General features: G+C 40.6%; 2 protein-coding genes across 2 annotated transcripts; both read right to left on the bottom strand.

Annotated features, from left to right (window-relative positions):
• Positions 1 to 140: 140 nt before the first annotated feature.
• On the bottom strand, positions 141 to 3,196 carry c1h19orf53 (chromosome 1 C19orf53 homolog). Its single transcript, XM_039790053.1, has 3 exons — positions 3,040 to 3,196; positions 2,066 to 2,121; positions 141 to 1,927 (listed from the first exon to the last, which is right to left on the bottom strand). Exons 1-3 carry the CDS (start codon positions 3,128 to 3,130, stop codon positions 1,781 to 1,783), a joined length of 294 nt encoding a protein of 97 aa, XP_039645987.1. The 5' UTR covers positions 3,131 to 3,196; the 3' UTR covers positions 141 to 1,780.
• Positions 3,197 to 4,468: 1,272 nt separating this feature from the next.
• mri1 (methylthioribose-1-phosphate isomerase 1) lies at positions 4,469 to 17,688 on the bottom strand. The gene is made up of 6 exons (XM_039803948.1): positions 17,078 to 17,688; positions 15,866 to 16,089; positions 12,807 to 12,976; positions 12,541 to 12,717; positions 11,094 to 11,318; positions 4,469 to 7,589 (listed from the first exon to the last, which is right to left on the bottom strand). The coding sequence occupies exons 1-6, from the start codon at positions 17,207 to 17,209 to the stop codon at positions 7,456 to 7,458; spliced, it is 1,062 nt and encodes a 353-aa protein (XP_039659882.1). The 5' UTR covers positions 17,210 to 17,688; the 3' UTR covers positions 4,469 to 7,455.
• Positions 17,689 to 18,106: the final 418 nt, after the last annotated feature.

The following is an 18,106-nucleotide window of genomic DNA, read 5'->3' as shown; positions in this document are numbered from 1 at the left end:
TATTTTTTTTTTTTTAAACATACATATTGTATAAGCTCTATTTTTTCATTTAGAAGCTTGCCAAAACTTGTTCTTGCACAGGCTGCTTGAGAGTGTATGTTGAACATTAAAAACAAACAGTGGTCAGCCTTATCACTGGCTAGTTTAGATGAAGGTATTTATTCAAGACAACCTGGGGCATTATTCATTTATTTTTTTACCAAAGTGGCTTCACCTTGACTTTTTAGTCCAAAGCAACATAGTGGTAACGTAAGGTTCGCTCCCTGGTCACACTGCTCTGGTTATGTTCAGGTCTTTAAATTAAAAAATGCAAAGACCTGAACATAACCATTGACCACACATACTGTACATTGAAAGGGCAACTCCAATAATTCCACACATTAACGTTTTACAAAAAAAAGTTGTACTAAGCTGTTTGTGGCTCTGGTGGAAGCTGTGCAAAATCTGATAAATTGTCTCAAATTATGTCACTTAAGTCAGTGATGGTTGGGGCTAAAGACTATGAGTTTAAATATGAAAAAGAAAAAAGTAGAAGTAAGCTTAACAGACTGATCTGTAGCCCGCTCATCATCTCTGCTCGAAGCTACATTAGCATAAAGGCCTTTTTTACGGTCGCCGTTCCCGACTTGTCGCTCAACAATGTGACGTCAAAATGCCGTAGATCTCGCTGGCGTGCCACGATTTAAAGTGCACAACCAGAGGTCACCACTATTTTTCAGTGGCGCACGACAAAGCGGAAACAGGAAGCATGGACAAGTTCGAGGGCAATCTTTCCGAAGCTGTTCAAAGGACGAACATTCCACCTTCTTTTTCTTTGTTTCTTTGCAAGCAGGCTGAAAAGCAGCTGTTCTTCGACTCCGATATCATCTTAGCCACTGTTGACATTGACGTCAATGCTGCTGCCAGTTCTGCCATTTTTTTCTTTTTTTTTCTTTTACCTTTTTCTTCTTCTTCTAGTCCGTAGAAATAGCGAAGTCGGTAGCCTTTCCTCAGTTGCAACACCTCTGTTCAGGAGAAGACTGCAACTAGTGTCACGACCACCACGCACGAGTATAAATAGTTACGGCTCTCCCATGACGTCACACTGTCGCGTTGGGAATGGCGAGTATACTGCGCGTTTAACACACCTGAATGTCTGACCGAACTGTTGGTGGTCTAATTGCATTGTGCAGTAGCCCTTCCCTGAGACTTCATTTAGCTGAAGTCTGTTTTTCTGAAATCATTACTATTAAAATATTTACAGAAATGATCAGTGCTGGCTGGTATTTGCAAAGTGTGTCATTCTTGACAGTGACAGGTATCAGATTCATATTTATTTACTTAGGATTATTCGTTTTCTGTACAATCATACAATGGAATAATACATAACCTGTTTTAGGGGTACAAACCAAAGGTCATAAAATTCATGTTGTTTTCAATCAGGATCTTTACAACGAAAAACAAGCAAACAAATCAGAAACTCCATGTGAGTCAATACAGTCCTATGGTTCCCCCTAGTGGAGGTTTATGTACTTTCCATGGCTCAGTGATGCATACTATATCTAGAATGTCACTTCTCTTATTTTACACATTTCTTTGTAAACGGAAAAACTAATAATTAGCATCTTTACAAGAAGGGCTCTGACTATTTCTATATGCCTGATGTCAGCCCAAACATTCAGGAATCAAAAACAACACGACAGCTGGCATGTGCCTTAAATCTGAGTCATAGGATCAATGTAGTTCACTGACCCCATGACGAAGTCTTTAAGTTTAGCACGCTTAGCCTGTGTATCAAGCCCTATTTGGAGCTGGTTCCTGGACGGGTCGCTCCTGGGTTGCCTTTACCTTCAGCCCCTTTAACCACACTCAGTGGCTTGTGGAGGGATGAGCTTGCCTTCTGGGTCACCTCCTGTTCAATCTTGTTCCTGATGGCAACCTCTAGACCCTTCAGGGAGCAGCAGAGGAGGCCATGTTAAATCTAGGTTAGCAGTCAAATTCACTGGTGTATCTGTTAGATTCTTCTATCAGATTGAAAGAGCCGGGCTGAGAGAAACTGCCACATTTTTGTTAAACGTGTTCTCACCTTCTTCAGCTTCTGTTGCTGAACCACTTGAGCCTTCTTTGGTGCAATTGTCCTCCCTTTACAAAAGAAAAAAAATATAAATATATATATATATATATATATATATATATATATATATATATATAAAACTGCCCAATCTCCAAAAGCTATTACCAACAGTTTATCAAACTCAATAATAAACACACTTTGAATGTCTTAAATCAGATAGGTCTGAAATGTCATTTGTCCTTGTTACATTGTGCAGAAACACACTGATTAATAAGCTGTCTGTATTATCAGAAAACAGCCCCACTACCTACCTACTAACTTCAAGGTGTATCTGTCTACATCATTGAGCTTGTCAGTAATGTGTCATTTTTGTTAAGATACATTTGGAGTAAAATATTCCTGTAACATTTGCTAGTTAGTTAAGACTAGTAACTGATTGTATAATTACACTGTAATGGTCTATGTTACAAAAGATTAAGCTCCATTTTGTTTGAGGGTAGAAGTGGGTAAACATATTCATTAAAGTCCTTCAGTCATATTGAGTCACATTAACATAAACATAAATTTTCATTATACATACTAAAAAAAGGAAACAATACGTGAAGAACAGGTATTCAGCGGTTTCCTTAGCAAATATCCAACACATAGGAGCTTAATCTGTAACGTTAGCGCTATAAAAGGTAATTTAAGTACTCCTTAAGTACCTGCGTCACAGGCCAAATGCTTTCAAAAGGTTTCCATTTAGTCCGTCGCTCAGCTTACTAACTAACTAACACAATATTTAGAGGAAGGAGCATAACTGTTATTAAACCATGACCTCTACTATTTTCTTCTGCTGGATACTGTAAATATTCAAACAAGTCATTTTAACGTGTTCAGCTGTTTCCACGCAGGTCACACGTTGTGATTTGCCTAAAAAAAAAAAAAGTGTTCATGCGCGTTTTTCAGTAACTCATTAGATAACAGGTGATATTTGTAATTCATACCTCCTTTCTTCGGTCCTTTCTGTTTGTTTTGTTGGTGTTTTTTAGAGGATCCTGGCCGCTGAGTTTTAAACTTCTTTGAACCTTGAGCCATTTTTGCTAACCGGAAACAGAGAAATACACGAAGAGCTGCTCTTCTTCTTCGTTATTTCAAATAGTGGTTTTCTTCCCTCTTCTTTGTTGCATTACCGCCACCTACAGGACAGTGACAGGCTAATATAATACAGTGTGATTGAGGCAGACAAAAGGCAACTCATTCAATTCACTGTGGTTTTATTCTTTTTACTGTATTGATGTGAAAGAGAAATTTCTTAATGACTGCACTTTACAGCATTATATTCATATACATATATATTTAAAAAAAAATCCAGTTTTGAACCATTTCCACGTTACAAAATAAACCCAGATCAAGTGATTATCAATAACAACAATAACATATTTCCACTTAAAGAGGCCATCTGAACAACACTCCTTCCATGGTAACTGCAGGCAATACTAATCATTGAGAATAATACACAAACACCTGCTTTGATGAATTAAATCAAGGTGGAAAATATATGGCAAGCAGTGCTTAATTTTGGCACCTGATCAATATGTGTGTGTTGGGCATCTCAAGGAGAAGGTTGGTAGAACATCTTTTTTTTTTAAACACAGTACTATATTGCTGCGGCTACAAAAGTGTAATGCAGAAAGTATTCAGCTTCAACCAAACATAACACACTAGCCTAAATCTAGGCTACTTTGGCAAACTAAAAGCACCGCCACAAATCTTTTGTCACTTTTGGTTCACGGTACAAACATTAGTGAGATGTGGAGAAGTTTAGTCCAGTTTTTTTTTGTTTTTTTTACAATCTGTCAACCTGCTTTGCACATTAAGTGCTTATGTTCATGCATTTCAGTGTTTGAGTCCGTGTAGGCAGACGGAGAGGTAGTGTGTATGGTTGAGGAGGCCTCCCCAGTGTGGTGTACTAATGGCCTAGTCACTAGGAATCACAATGTCATGAAATAAAACAACAAACCACAGCCAAACAGTTATAATCATGATGTACAGACAAACAAAAATCTTGTACCTCTTAAAGATTTAGAAAGAAATAATATGTGGCGTGTCTGACTGCCACAAAGTTGCTACATATGTCTGGAACACTGTCCAAATTTGCCCCTAAACACGTGATGTCTTAATCTGTACAAAACAAAAAGAAAATTCAAAGTGTCTTTTACGCTTGTGTGTGACCTATCAGCATCTTTGTGAGTTGAGGTGCGATGGGTGAACAGAGGACAAATGAAGAGGTGGAAGATGAAGGAAGAAGTTAGCTTATATTACAGGAAGATATGGACAATGACAGTATGGATACTGAAATTATTATTGGTAACATTACATTTTTTTTAAGGGTGTTTCTCTGGACCTTTCAGTGGTTCTTTTTTAAAAAAAATGTATTTGTCACTTGTTTAAATGAATAAAGTTAGTGACAAAGTCCAAAAGGACAATGTATGAGGTCAGAAGGGGTGTGTGAAGAAGGTAGACTAGCATATTTTGTGGCCAGGGTTGAAAGATATGGCTACATGATATAAACCAGGGTGAAGGAAGGACTGAGGGGCTGCTGTCTATCCGGTCATGATGCCAGTTCACATCAGTGAGCTATATTGGTGCTGCACCTGTAAGGCAGTGATTAGTGTGGGCCACCCCGAGTCTGGCCCTGTGACATTCAGTGCAGCGAGTAGGTGTGTCCCATACAGATCGAGATATCTGGGAATTTTCTACGGAGCCACTTAGAACAAACGCATTGTCGGATGACTGGCCAGTAACACATCTTTCACACAATCAATAACTAGTGGTTATGGGCAAATACTAGGTCACTGTCAGGTTTTAAAACTAGAGAGTCAATAAGGGTGCATGATGAAGGTAGGGCTGCAATTAATTATTAATTCATTCATGAGATTTCTCATGACAAAACTGCAAATATTCACATTTAGCCTTTTTGCTTGAAAAAAAACCAAAACATAAGCCTTTATGTTATCCAAATAGTTACTGATTATTTTTCTGATGGAAGTCAAGTCTTAAGTAAAACAGCATTTCAGTTTAATGCAAAAAAGTCGAAACACATTCTGAACAGAGCACATAGGCAAGAAGTGTCTGAAATCTGTCCTGCCAAAAAGCAAGTTCATCTGAGTTTAATATTACATTCTGATTTTTGATGGCATCACACTGTGTCGCAGAGCTCTCTGCAGACAGATACTTCAGTATGGATAAGACCCCACCAATCTTAAAGGAATAGTTCACCTCAAAATAAAGACATGAAGTCATCTACCGCTCATTCCCACATCAAGTTGTTGATGAACTCTGCAGTGTGTGGCCACACTAGTTGTTCTCACATTTCTCTCTTAGACTTCTGAGTAACTAAAGTTAAAACCATCTTTTCACAGATCTATAAAGTAAAATACAATACACGCCTTGCTTTCCCTAAACACTTTCAAATACCTGCATAATGTCCAGACCGAGGGTCTTTAGACCTGCATTAATTGCTTTTTTAGCTACTTGGGGGCAACGCAACAAGGTGTAAACACAACATTGTCATATTACCTCCTTATAAAGTTGTTAAGGCATTTTAGCAAACCGTTGCTTAGGTATGCATCCTGTGGACACAGAGCAACCTAATCATTAATGTGGAGTCATGTTTGTGTCCAACTGACAAATCAAAACCAATATTTACTCTCAATTCAGCTCTGTTTTGGTCTCCACCAACTCCCTAGGGGAATATAAACAAGTAAGTCGCTTACTGTGTCCGTCTGTTGTTTCGGCGCTAAACAGGTAGAGTGCAGTGGTTCTACCAGAGCTTTTCCAAAACAGCGTCCTTTAAAACTAAACGAAGTCGTGAGTACAGCGAAGAGTGAATCAAAACAGTAAAGTTGCTGGCTGTAACACCAAAACAATAAGCTGAAAGAAGCTAAAACACTCCGTGAAGCTGAAGAGTGAAGTGTACATTCTATCTAGTTGAACACACCCTTCAGTGGCAAGCAGAGTTCTTTATCAAGTTTAACCATTTGATTATTAATTTTACATTTTTTTATTTTTCTAGGCTGTAAAACGATGACCTTAATTTGAGAAAAGCCTGCCATATAGCCTGCCATATAGTCTGACATATAGTCTTGAGTCTTGACTGACATGCAAGTGAGCAGATGACAAAACCTTTATTTTGGGGTGAACTATTCCTTTAATGGAGATGCCTGTATTACAGAAATACAACAGCATAACAGACCTCTGAGATCATGGCAAAAGCTGTTATGGCAAAATTACACAATTTCCCTCTAATTTAACTCACTTTTTTTTTTTCTATTTTTTTTTTAAGATTTTTCAATCTTACAGAGCGTCTTTTGCAATATGGTGAATATTTGTATGGTGCTGAAATAAGTATGGTTACATATATATATATATAGAAGTACATTATGAGAATACATGTATGGTATGATAAAATACAACTGGGAATAGCAAGATACAAACAAGGAATGAGGTATAAATACATGTATTGTCATAGGCTTCAGCTGACCAACGAGGACTGATCAAGAAATTCCAAATTTTGCTGCACGGGGTAAAAAGTGAGAGTGAAATACAATTGTTCATAACACTAAAAATCTGGTTGTGAAAATGTATGAGCTATAAATTTGGATAATTCCTCTAAAAAATATTTCTACGCAAATAAATGAAATGTTAATATAACATTTTTTATGTCAAATTTAAATTTCAAATAACCACATATTTGGTTAAAATAGCAGTACCTTTTACTAGCAGGGGTTAGTCTTCTACATATGTACACACTACCAGCAAGAATATGTATTTATTTACAAGTGGGTAGCAGCATTTAGAAACCGTGGCTGAGAAAAAAAAACACTACTTTGAAATGAAATAAACAGTCATGCCACTTAGACATTTTGGAAGTTTTTTAGTTTGTAGTTGAAGTCCTGAAAAATGACTCCATCATTTTTTTTGCCAAATAGAATTTATGGGATTGAGTTCAGCTGATCACTATTCGTTGTCACAGAAGCCATTTAGCATGAGAAAGAGGCGGCAAGAGAGAATGAAAAATGGGATGGAAAACTTGGGAAAAGGTGAAATTGGTAAGCCCATAGAAAACAAAGAGGGACATGAAAGAAAGTGGAGTGTGTCTGCTTGACTCCCTGCAGTGAATGTGTATGTGGGTGAGTAAGAGACTGATACACTGATATTTTTTCTGTGTGCACCACTGACATGTAACAGGGACTGTGCATTGACCAAAATTAAATTATAACACAACTATGAGTGTGTGTGTGTGTGTGTGTGTGTGTGTGTGTGTGTGTGTGTGTGTTCTGTGATGAAATGAGTGTCTTTGAGTGTGTGACGTTAAGGTGCAGTGGTGCACACGGACCAGCAGGTGGGGATGAGAGGCTCTAGAGGGCAGTGAGGCGGCCGGTGAGTGCCGCCTGGAGCTCAGAGGGGAGGAAGACTCCCAGCTCTGTGATGATGCCTCCTGTGATGAGCTGGTGAGGGGTCACGTCAAACGCTGGGTTCCACACCTCGATACCTACAGTAAAGTTAGGAATGAGCGACATGGTTAAAAACCAAGGTAGGTGATACTCTAGATCAGTGGTTCCTGATATTTGTCAGTTGTACCCCTTCATAGACACAGCCATTTATTTCAACCATTTATATTTACGTTTAGCTATCTAGTGGAACCATTTATCAATTATTTTTAGCCAATTCACCAGCTATCCATTACTTTTAAATAACTAACAGTCTATCCTAACTAACTGACCAACTGTTTATCCCTTACCTTGAGCTAACAATTTGAAATGTTTATCCCTTACTTTTAGCTAACTATTTTAACCATTATCTATTATTTTTTTTAAGCTAATTCAAAAGCTATGCATTCATTTTAGATTCATTTCATTTATTTATTTATTTGACAGGGACAATGCAGACAGACATAGTGTCAAAACAAAGCTCGTCACTGAAGTGCTGCATAAAAAGTTTATAGCAGATGCTAATTTTCAACTCCAGTCCCTGGTTGGGCTTTTATACACAATAAAATTTACATACTTAACTATCTCAATAAAAAAAATAAACATAATAAATAAACAACTCCAGTCCTAATACAAATAATATGAACATGATATAAAAACATGCATATCATATACAATTCTTACCTACTTACAATAATTAAAAATGAGTACACTTTTGGTTTGTTTTTAACCAGTTTTTGAGCCTAAAAGTAAACACTTTAAAGTCAGTTACAGTCTTGATGTCAGATGGTAATGAGTTCCAAAGTTTAGAGCTCTTCACAGAAAAGGTCGTCTGACAGAAACCGGTCCTGCAGTATCGTATTTTGCAGTCATGATTTGTGGAACTTCTGGTGACTCTGGTGCTGCTCAGTCTCTCAACAAATGAACTTAGTGGCTCAGGTGCTAAATGATTAATGCACTTATGAATTAATTAAAGCTCTCAAAATTCATTAAATTATATTTCTTAATGATGGTACAGTGATGGTAACGTATTGGGTTTTTTATCCATAATTTTTATAGCTCTGTTGTATACGGAAACTATGTATTTGGTTGTAGTGGGAGCGGCTTGTGCCCATGCTGTCATGCAGTACGATATATGAGAAAAAAAATCCTAGCATGCATGTATAGCAGGGCAGCCTGTATTATATCCATTTAACAACTGTTTATTAATTTCTTTTAGCTAACAATTTGAACTGTTTATCCTTTCAGCCATTTATTTTAACCACTATGCATTGTATTTAGCCAATGCACCAGCTACCCATTACTTTTAGCCAACTATTTCAATTGTTTGTTACTTTAAGCAAACTATTTCGATTGCTTATCCATTAGTTATAGTTAATTGAGTTTTCTATTACTTTTAGCTTACTATTTCATCAGTTTATTCATTACATTAGTTAGCTAACCAAGTTCTTCTGCTTATAACCCCTTAGACTTAAATCTTTAAAAATGGGTCACTAATATGTATTTTTATTTTTAAAAAGACTCAGTAATTTTCTAGAAAAGCTAGGCACGATCGTGTTTTTGCAAATTACTCAAAAGGGGAGTAAATAGTGCATTAGCTGGGGACCATTTTCAGCTACAGATGAATCCACATTTGGTGCTCCAGTGAGTATTTAGAGCAGCAGGAGGGTGAATGTGAGATTGACTCTAAACAAACTACAGTGCCTTTGTTTAAAAGGTAATAAAAGGCACATGTCAAAAGTTGCAACTATGTGTCTCATTAATGTGATTTTAATAGCTTTTAGACAAATATGGAACTCTATGGCACAGAGGAATACCTTATCACAGGCTCTGACTACAGTTAATACTTGTTAGTACAATTAGTTAATTGCTGGTCTTTTAATGTAAAATAATGGCCTCATAATAATAAAAAAAAAACAACAGCTGTATGATTTTATTTTAAAATTTACAAGAAGGACCAGAGAAGGGTGTAAGAGAAAAGTTAAAGATAGAGGAAAATGTAATGTACGAGCACACATCCTCCTCTCCGGGGACCAGTGTGCTCATTAAATGTGTGCTTTAATTACTGTGATGTCACTGAGCACCTTTCTGCTCTGGCAACGTAATTCGAGATGAAATTACTAAATTCAGCGATAACAAAACACCTAAAACACACCGCTCTCATGGACTTTGATGCATAAGGCCGGCGACAGACTGGATGTGTGGCGTGAGTGTGGTGTTTGTGTTTCGTGTCAGATGCGTGGATTTTTCTGTCTTTACACACCAGAAACGTGTCTGACGCGGCACTGCTGCTGCTGCTAGCCTTGTCTGGACACAACCGGTATGTTTCCTATTGATTTACTGCACTCAAGAAGTCGTATACTTCATGTTAAACATACATTTATACTGATTTGATTACAGCAAAGACAACGTTGGCAGTATTGATGGCAAAATAGGCTACAGAATATTTCGTTTGTATTGACAAGTGCAATATTTGAAAATTGATTTTTTTTTTTTATTACATTTATATCTACATTTATGTCAAAACCTAGAGACTTTCAAACATCAACATGTCATTTATTAATATGTATTCGTGTCAAAATGACAAACATCTTTTCCTATTCTATTCTGCCAGGAAACGCTTCCAATATGCTTGCGTGTCACGTGAAAAATAGGTGTCGGTTCTATTTCTAGCATGCATGCGTTTTCGGCGCGGCTCGAGCCACGCCTGAGACGTGCATGTCATGCAGGCAGTGTGCAAGCAAAATAAAAAACGGACACGCCACGCAGCTGACACGCTCACGCGATGCTTCCAGTCTGTTGCTGGCCTAAGTCCGTAAGGGCACAGTGATTGTCCCATTGTGAAACCGGCTAAGCAATTGAGGGCTTTAAAAAATAAAAATAAAATACCTTTCTGAACACATTTTGTAAGACTGCTATTCTACAGACTTTCTTGGGGTACTTGCCACAATTCATAGCCTGCCAATGTTAAAAACAATGGCTGGGGATGCCCTGATGGCCTCAGGGTTTAAGCAAAGAGATTACATTTATTATAACCTTTGGTTTGAGGCGCTGACCATGAACTGCAACATTTTCTGGTTTGAATATTGCCTGGGACCTTTGCTGTATGTCATTCCCCAACTCTCTCACCCCTCATTTCCTGTTATCTCTCTACTGTCACTGTCTAATAAAAGGCATCAGAAATCTCAGAAAATCCCCCAAAACATTAAAAGACATCTCAAGAAAAAGTATACAAGCAGATAGCAAGAACTTTGTGAAATCGGAGCCCAACACTTTACTGGCAACAAACATGCCTGTCCCCCTTCCTCATTTGGATCCCTTGCATCCTATTTAATGTTGGCACTTACACTGCAAGTGACGTCAATTAAAGTCTGTGAGGGTTCAGTGCTTAGGACATTGGAACTGGGCCACACTCCTCCATCTCTCCAAGCCTGAATGTTTTCCTATCACTCTCAGTCCTTAACTGAACTCACTTTTTGTACCGGTTCCTGTCATTTTATACTTTTAAACAACATTTGTGACCCCCGACCCCCATACAAAAACCACCAACATCCCATATTTCTTACCCGGGGCAGCAATGGGGATTCCATTTATACTGGTGAGTTCTTCAGGGGGGCGCACTTCTATGACGATGTCCCTGCCGCTCTCTAGGCTCAAGTCGCATGACGTGCTGGGTGCGGCAACATAGAACGGAATCCCATGGTGCTTTGCGGCAATGGCCAGCTGGTATGTGCCCACCTTGTTGGCAGTGTCGCCGTTGGCAACCACCCTGTCTGCACCCACCACCACAGCTGAGAGGGACACACAATGGAAAGAAAGTTATGGGATAAGAATAGGGCTGCACAATTAATCGAATTTTAATCACGATCACGATTTTGGCTTCCCAAGATCAAATTTGCGTGATCGAGCGATATTTAAAATGCGTCATTCTCTTCATAGAATAGTTTTTGCAAAGCCAATCTAGCGCTCCATAAACCACTGTCTGATCACATGTCTCCATGAGCCAATCAGAGCTGTTCCCTTCCTGCACCGCGCAGCTTAGTTTCTAGATGTAGCTAGACAGTCACAGAGGACAGAGTAACGTGAGGAAAATTCCACAACAGGTAGCAGTCGGTCATCATAAGCCGGTCACAATGTTTACCAGTTTACCAGTAAACACAACATTTTGTCCCGTCTGTGTTGTTTTTCAGACAACAGCAGTGACCAGTGCTAGTTTGTGTCTTTTAGCTCATAGCTTTAGCAGCAGACTGTTGGACGTCCCGCTGTTGGAATCCTACAGTGAAATACAGACGCACTACACTGTTTAGCAGTCAGCATTTTAGCCGTGTTTAATCCAGTTACTACTGTGGCTAACGGTAGGCTAACGCTACCTGCTGTGTAACGAGTTATTAGTGTTTACTAGCGTGACATTCAGCGATGTTTATGTTGCCTCTAATGTGGGTTTCGGAGCATCAGAGCGCAACGCAGACATGTAAGTGGCAGTGTAATGAGCCACAGAAATCCGCGTAGCTATTTCGTCTGATACCAGGCATACCAGGCACCACATGCGCCGTTAACGTGAACAGAAAATTGCGTTGCCTGTATCTTTCACGGCAAACATGCATGTGTGGAAAGCGGTCGCACAACAGCTGAAATGGCATACTCCTTCACAGTATCCTTCAATAAAGGAGGAATTTAGCACAATATGGATGTATTAATAGGAATGTAGCACAATATGGATGCAAAAGCAGTTATACTTATATAATTATGTGACAATAAAACAAGAAATAATCGTGATAATTAATCGTGATCTCAATATTGATCAAAATAATCGTGATTATCATTTTGGCCATAATCGTGCAGCCCTAGATAAGAAAAGAGTAAAGTTTGAATAAAAGGAAAACACACACACACACACACACACACACACACACACACACACACACACACACACACACACACACACACACACACACACACACACACACACACACACACACACACACACACACACACACACACACACACACACACCTGTGATGTCCATTTCTCTCATGGTGAGGGCTGCCATGCTGTCTGTAATAAGTGTAGCAGGGATTCCCTCTGCTACCGCCTCATAAGCCGTCAGTCTGGATCCCTGGTTGTACGGCCTCGTCTCTGTGCAGTACACACGCTTCAGCCTGCTCAGCGCGTGGAGGCTTCGCACCACACCTACACACAAACACAGACTCATAATAACAGTTACAGTGCCATAAATATTTTACCCTCTTTTCTCATTCACACCCAGGATCCAGTCTTACCGAGTGCGGTCCCGTATCCAGCAGTGGCCAGCGAGCCGGTGTTGCAGTGTGTGAGGATGGTCACAGAGTCCCTCGGAACGCCAGACAGGATGTGCTGGGCGCCATAGTTCCCGATCTTCTTATTGTCATTGACGTCACGCTCCAGCATGTCTTCGATCCAGGCAATTACACTGTAGGGGTGGAGGTGGGGAAGGGCACAAGAGGTGGGAATTGAGAAGAGGCTCCGTCTGCCACTGTGGACTTATGTGACCATCAATTCTGCAGTTACAATATGTCTACACGTTTCTGTTTATCCTGACTTTAGTTTGTCTATATCTCTTTCTCCATTTTCTCTAAATTTGCCACATTTTATGTGGATGTCCAATCAGTGTTGATGGTAAATGTAGTCAATTGCATAAAGCATAAAATTCCTCATGTGCGCTATATTGACCTGAGAAAGCGGAGCTCGCAGCTTCAAAATCTGTTGTTCCTGCATCCAGTGACATCATTTGATGTGACGGTGATGTAGTTGGATGTAAGGAAAGAACTACAGGCTATTTCAGCTTGAATTTCTAGATTCAATTATGTTTCCAACAGCAAAAATGGCATCCTAAAATATGAGTGCAGAGACTGTGATGGCCATGGATACATTTTGCAGTGTTTTGGCTGACCCGGATATTCAGCCCAATGTGACTGAATGACTGTAACTGATATCAGAACCCTGGCTTTTTATAATGACATTGACAAAGAAACTGTATTAAATGTGGATTGGTCACATTGGGGAGATATCAGAGTCGCTTCATAAGGCCAGTATTTGAGCCAACATCGATCCGGCGTACTGAATTAGTGCATCTCTACCCAAAATGTGTTGTATTGCGATTGTCCCAACATGACAGCCACTATCCACCTGTATGCTATTCAACACCAACATCTCTCTCAACCCTTCACATATGTTCTGCTTGCCTGCATGTACAACTCTAAACTACAGTCCTGTTGAGCAAATTAACACTGTAAAAAAAAATAACACTACTCACTACTCATTACTAATCTGAAACGACATACATATAGTATACAGGCTTCCCAATTTTCACATTTTATGTGATCTGATAACTTGCCTGACACCTGCAGCTGTTGTTGAATGAGGAAGTGCTATAGAAGCAGGCCAGCAAGCAACCCATATGCTCATTGTTTGCTGATGGACTGTCTATTTGGCCTAAAGGTGTCCCTGTGGAGTGTTCTTGAAAACAAATAAAGTTTCCGCTTACATTCACTAAATCTTGCTGTCTGTATCCTTCAAATTATGTTCACCTGTCTTCTTACCTGCTCAACAGCCACCAGTAAATAAGTGGAAATGGAAAAGTAGGGTGGCTAAGAAAACAATTAAATTAGAGATGCACCGATTACAACTTTCTAGGCCGACTCAGATTTTCTTTGAGTTAGGCCAGCCGATACCGATTTTACCCGATTCAGATTTCATTTTTTTCTAACCACTTTACAGCACACACAAATATTTATTTTCTATCTTTTCTTTAATAGAACATTTTGCACAGAACATAGAACATGTTTTGAACAGATAATGGATCGCTATAAAATAGAACTATATAAATGACTCCTGGTGTGGGAAATTCAGACACATCTAAAGTGCAATGTTAGAACCATTTCCTTCTTTTCACATCCAATATCCAAATTTAAAAAATGTGATTTTGGTTTTTGGTGTCGTCCCTCCACGCCCTACTTTTTCCTTGCAGGTGTTGGATATTGCAAACGTGTTATCTTCTGCACACGCGCTGAAGAATTTCCAAACAGCTGACATGTTGCAGGTTAATTCACGAGGTTCCGTACATGTGCGAGAATAGCGCGGACACACGCTTCACACCGCGAGCGGGTATGCACGACACACGGCGGAAAAGTTGAGAGAAAAGTAAAAAAAGAGACTGTGCTGTCGCGTCCGTGCGTGCGTCTAACTTATGTTGTCAGTTAATTGTAACATTGACCGGCATGAAATCGGCATATGTCAGACTGACCTGCCGGTCATGGCTGAGCACGTGAAAACCGGTCAATTCCGGTCACCGGCCGGTCTATCGGTGCATCTCTAACTTAAATACATTTATGCTCTGAAAAGGGCCCATATTAACCGACTAGGGGGACACATGGGAAAACCTTTTTGCAGTCAGCCCCAAATCCCCCTGTTTGAGACAAGTTAGTTAAACACAAAACATTACCAAACAAATCTTCAATTAAAAAGGACAGTTTCCCATTTTTTTTTTAAGTCGATCTAAAAACAATACGCAATGTCCATATGTGTATTGAAAGACTTAGTGTTTGCTGTGATTATTCCTCCTGTCCATACTGGCCCTGAAGAGATCCCTTGACTTTTAAAAAGTGATGGATGAAGTGTTGGAAACACAGTTCTTGTTCTGTAGCCTGGGAAAACCCTGACGAACTTCCGGCAAATCTGACATTTGCTCTGCAAGTCAGTCTGGCCAAGAGACCATTCAAGCCCATTTCCAATTTTTCCAAATCGGATCATTGGTCTGATTGGTTGAAGGACTATCCAATTGCGCCCAGAGGCATTTGAGCAGCGTTCGTTGGTGATGCCCCTTTGGAAATGAGCTGCGAATGAAGCTTGCCCAGACCCACTCTCAGTTACAACTGAGAGTGGGTCTGGTGTCAACCATGCTACTTGTTCCATGCAAAAAGGGTAAGGGTTAGACAGTTTCCTCGCTCAGCTCCAGCGGGGGAATAGTAACAAGAGAAAAGAGTGTAGTAAAAATACAGAAACTTATACCCAACCCATTTGATTTGGATAAATCATACTGCTCACCTCACAGCCTCACATTAGCTTTGGTTGAACTTTGAAATTAGTTTTTTCATGGAATTGGGCTATAAACTTTGTCCCCCATCACTTACATTAAAATCACATCAGGGAAATGGTCTGTGAGTGTAGATGTAAAATATGTAAACCTATCATTTAATCAATGTTTAATTTGATCAAATGACCCCAAACCAACTGATAAACAATGAATATGCGCAGTTGCCTGTTGGGCAATCTGAAGCTGTCATCTCTCTAACCAGCCCACCTTTCTCTGAGCTGCTCCGAATTCTTCTCCATGCTCTCGTTCTCAGCAAACTCCATCAGCTCGCGGGCGGCGCGGCCCATGTTGACGGCGGTGGGCCGAGCTGAGGTCAGGTGACACAGAGACTCCCTAATAAAGGTCACGGGATCGTCCCCCCCGGCGCCTGCCCGCAACTCCACAGCCAGGCTTAGGCAGCCGACGATGGCGATGGCCGGGGCGCCCCGCACCTGGAGGAGGAAGAGGAAAGACAGCATCAGTGGTGGTCCTCGTCTTTGGTTTCTATGCCAACTTTGAACAGCTGTCTCCCAGTTTTGATGAGGATTATTAATCTCTTTCTACCACACAGAGTTGTAAGTGGGGGACTGATCAGAGCCCAAAGTTGTCACGACAGCTTTGACTGAAATGATATCATCCGTCTTGGGAGTCATTTCTCTCTCACCATTAGACTCCGTTATCATGACATCACCCTCTCTGCTTATGGTACATTCCTTCACACTCCCCCACACACACACACACACACACACACACACACACACACACACACACACACACACACACACACACACACACACACACACACACACACACACACACACACACACACACACACACACACACACACACAAAGTGTAGTGCTGCTGTGTGTGTTGCCAGGAAGACAAAAGAGTGAGTATCTGCCCTAATAAGTGAACATCTGAAAATGTCCCCAGCTGTTACAGAACTTGAACAACATGTGAACATCTGAACACCTCTATATGTCAGGAATTCGGATATTTAAGGAGACATTAGCTGATGTGTCACGGAGTACAGCATAAAACCAAAACGCGAACAAAACCCTGGCAAAGGTCATTAATTATTCATCAATAATGTCTCCCAAAGAAAGAGGTGGGGGAGCATATTTCATGGGTGGGTTTTTGTGTGCAGATGCCTAGTTTAAAAATACTACTATATATGTAAAAAAAATACTATATAAATTATGTTTGTTGTTGTGGGGGTGGGGGGTGGGGGGGTGCTACAGCTGCATCCAAAACAAAAATACAGGCCGACAGCGGCAACATATTCGTGCAGCAGTGGGAGCACAAAAGACCAAACAGACACAAAAAAGACGCACAACGGGAATAAATGCACAAGCAGCGGGCATGCAGGTCGACTGGGAAGTGGGAGAGAAAGCCCCGAGTGACAACGGGTGGAAAGAGAAAGAAAGGAGCTCCGTACCTTCATGGACTTGATGGCCTCGTAAGCGTCCTGCACCGAGCGGATCTCATCGTAAGCGGTCTTGTGTGGCAGCAGCAGCTGGTTTAGGATCTGCAGAGACCCGGACCGGTAGCGGATCGCTTCCAGCGTCATGGCCGAATAACGAGGCGGGATCGTGGGAGAAATAATAACACGGATGGACCGGTTTCGCGCACACGCACTCACACACTCCGTCACTCACACACACACACACACACTTTCTCTTTCTCTCTCTCACACACACACACACACACACACTTTCTCTCTCACACACACACACTATCCCCCCCTCTCTCTCTCCCTCCCTCACTGAGCGGATACACGTTGAAGTGACCGCGGCCTGGCTGTGCCTCGGGAGCTGTCGCACAGAGAAGAAGCAAAGTGTAGCAGGAGGAGGTGCGGGTGGGACGGAGTAGAGAGAGGATAAGGTCTGCTGTGTGGTACGGGAGGATAAACAGGGAGAGGTACGAGAGAAAGGCTGGAAACCTTCACACTGACAGACAAGCAGACGCGGAACCACGTGTTCACCCGAGCAGGAAGCTTCTCCTCTGAATCCACGCCCACCAAAGTCTCGCGGGTTGTCCAATTTCCTGTTCCTGTGCACCCTTAACCACACCAAAGAATCGCAAACCCTTAACTGTCTATGTGTGCACCATCCCCCTCTCTACTTTCCCCCTTTGTCAGGGGAAATTTCACATTCAAACACGTTATTAGCATACCACCAAAGCCCCAAGCTCCCCCCAACAACAGCAAGCATTGTCTGAAAAAAAAAGATATGTCTATTTTTGCCTTACATTTTATTGTTTCAACCCCCAAGTCTTTTGGTGATATTGGCTCTCACATGTAGTATGTGTAAATAAATAGTATTCATTATTACAAATCTTTGAACTTTTATTATACATTTTTTACCTTTTAAACATTGCCACTATGAAGAAAAGTATTAAAGTGGAAACCCTTCCCTTTGCCACAAACTGGGAATATTTGATGGTGACAAAATACAGAAATTACCAT

This window comes from Perca fluviatilis, chromosome 1 (assembly GCF_010015445.1).
Source record: "Perca fluviatilis chromosome 1, GENO_Pfluv_1.0, whole genome shotgun sequence".
NCBI lineage: Eukaryota > Metazoa > Chordata > Actinopteri > Perciformes > Percidae > Perca > Perca fluviatilis.
The sequence above is the reverse complement of the archived record's forward strand: the minus strand, read 5'-3'. Positions and strand labels throughout refer to the sequence as shown.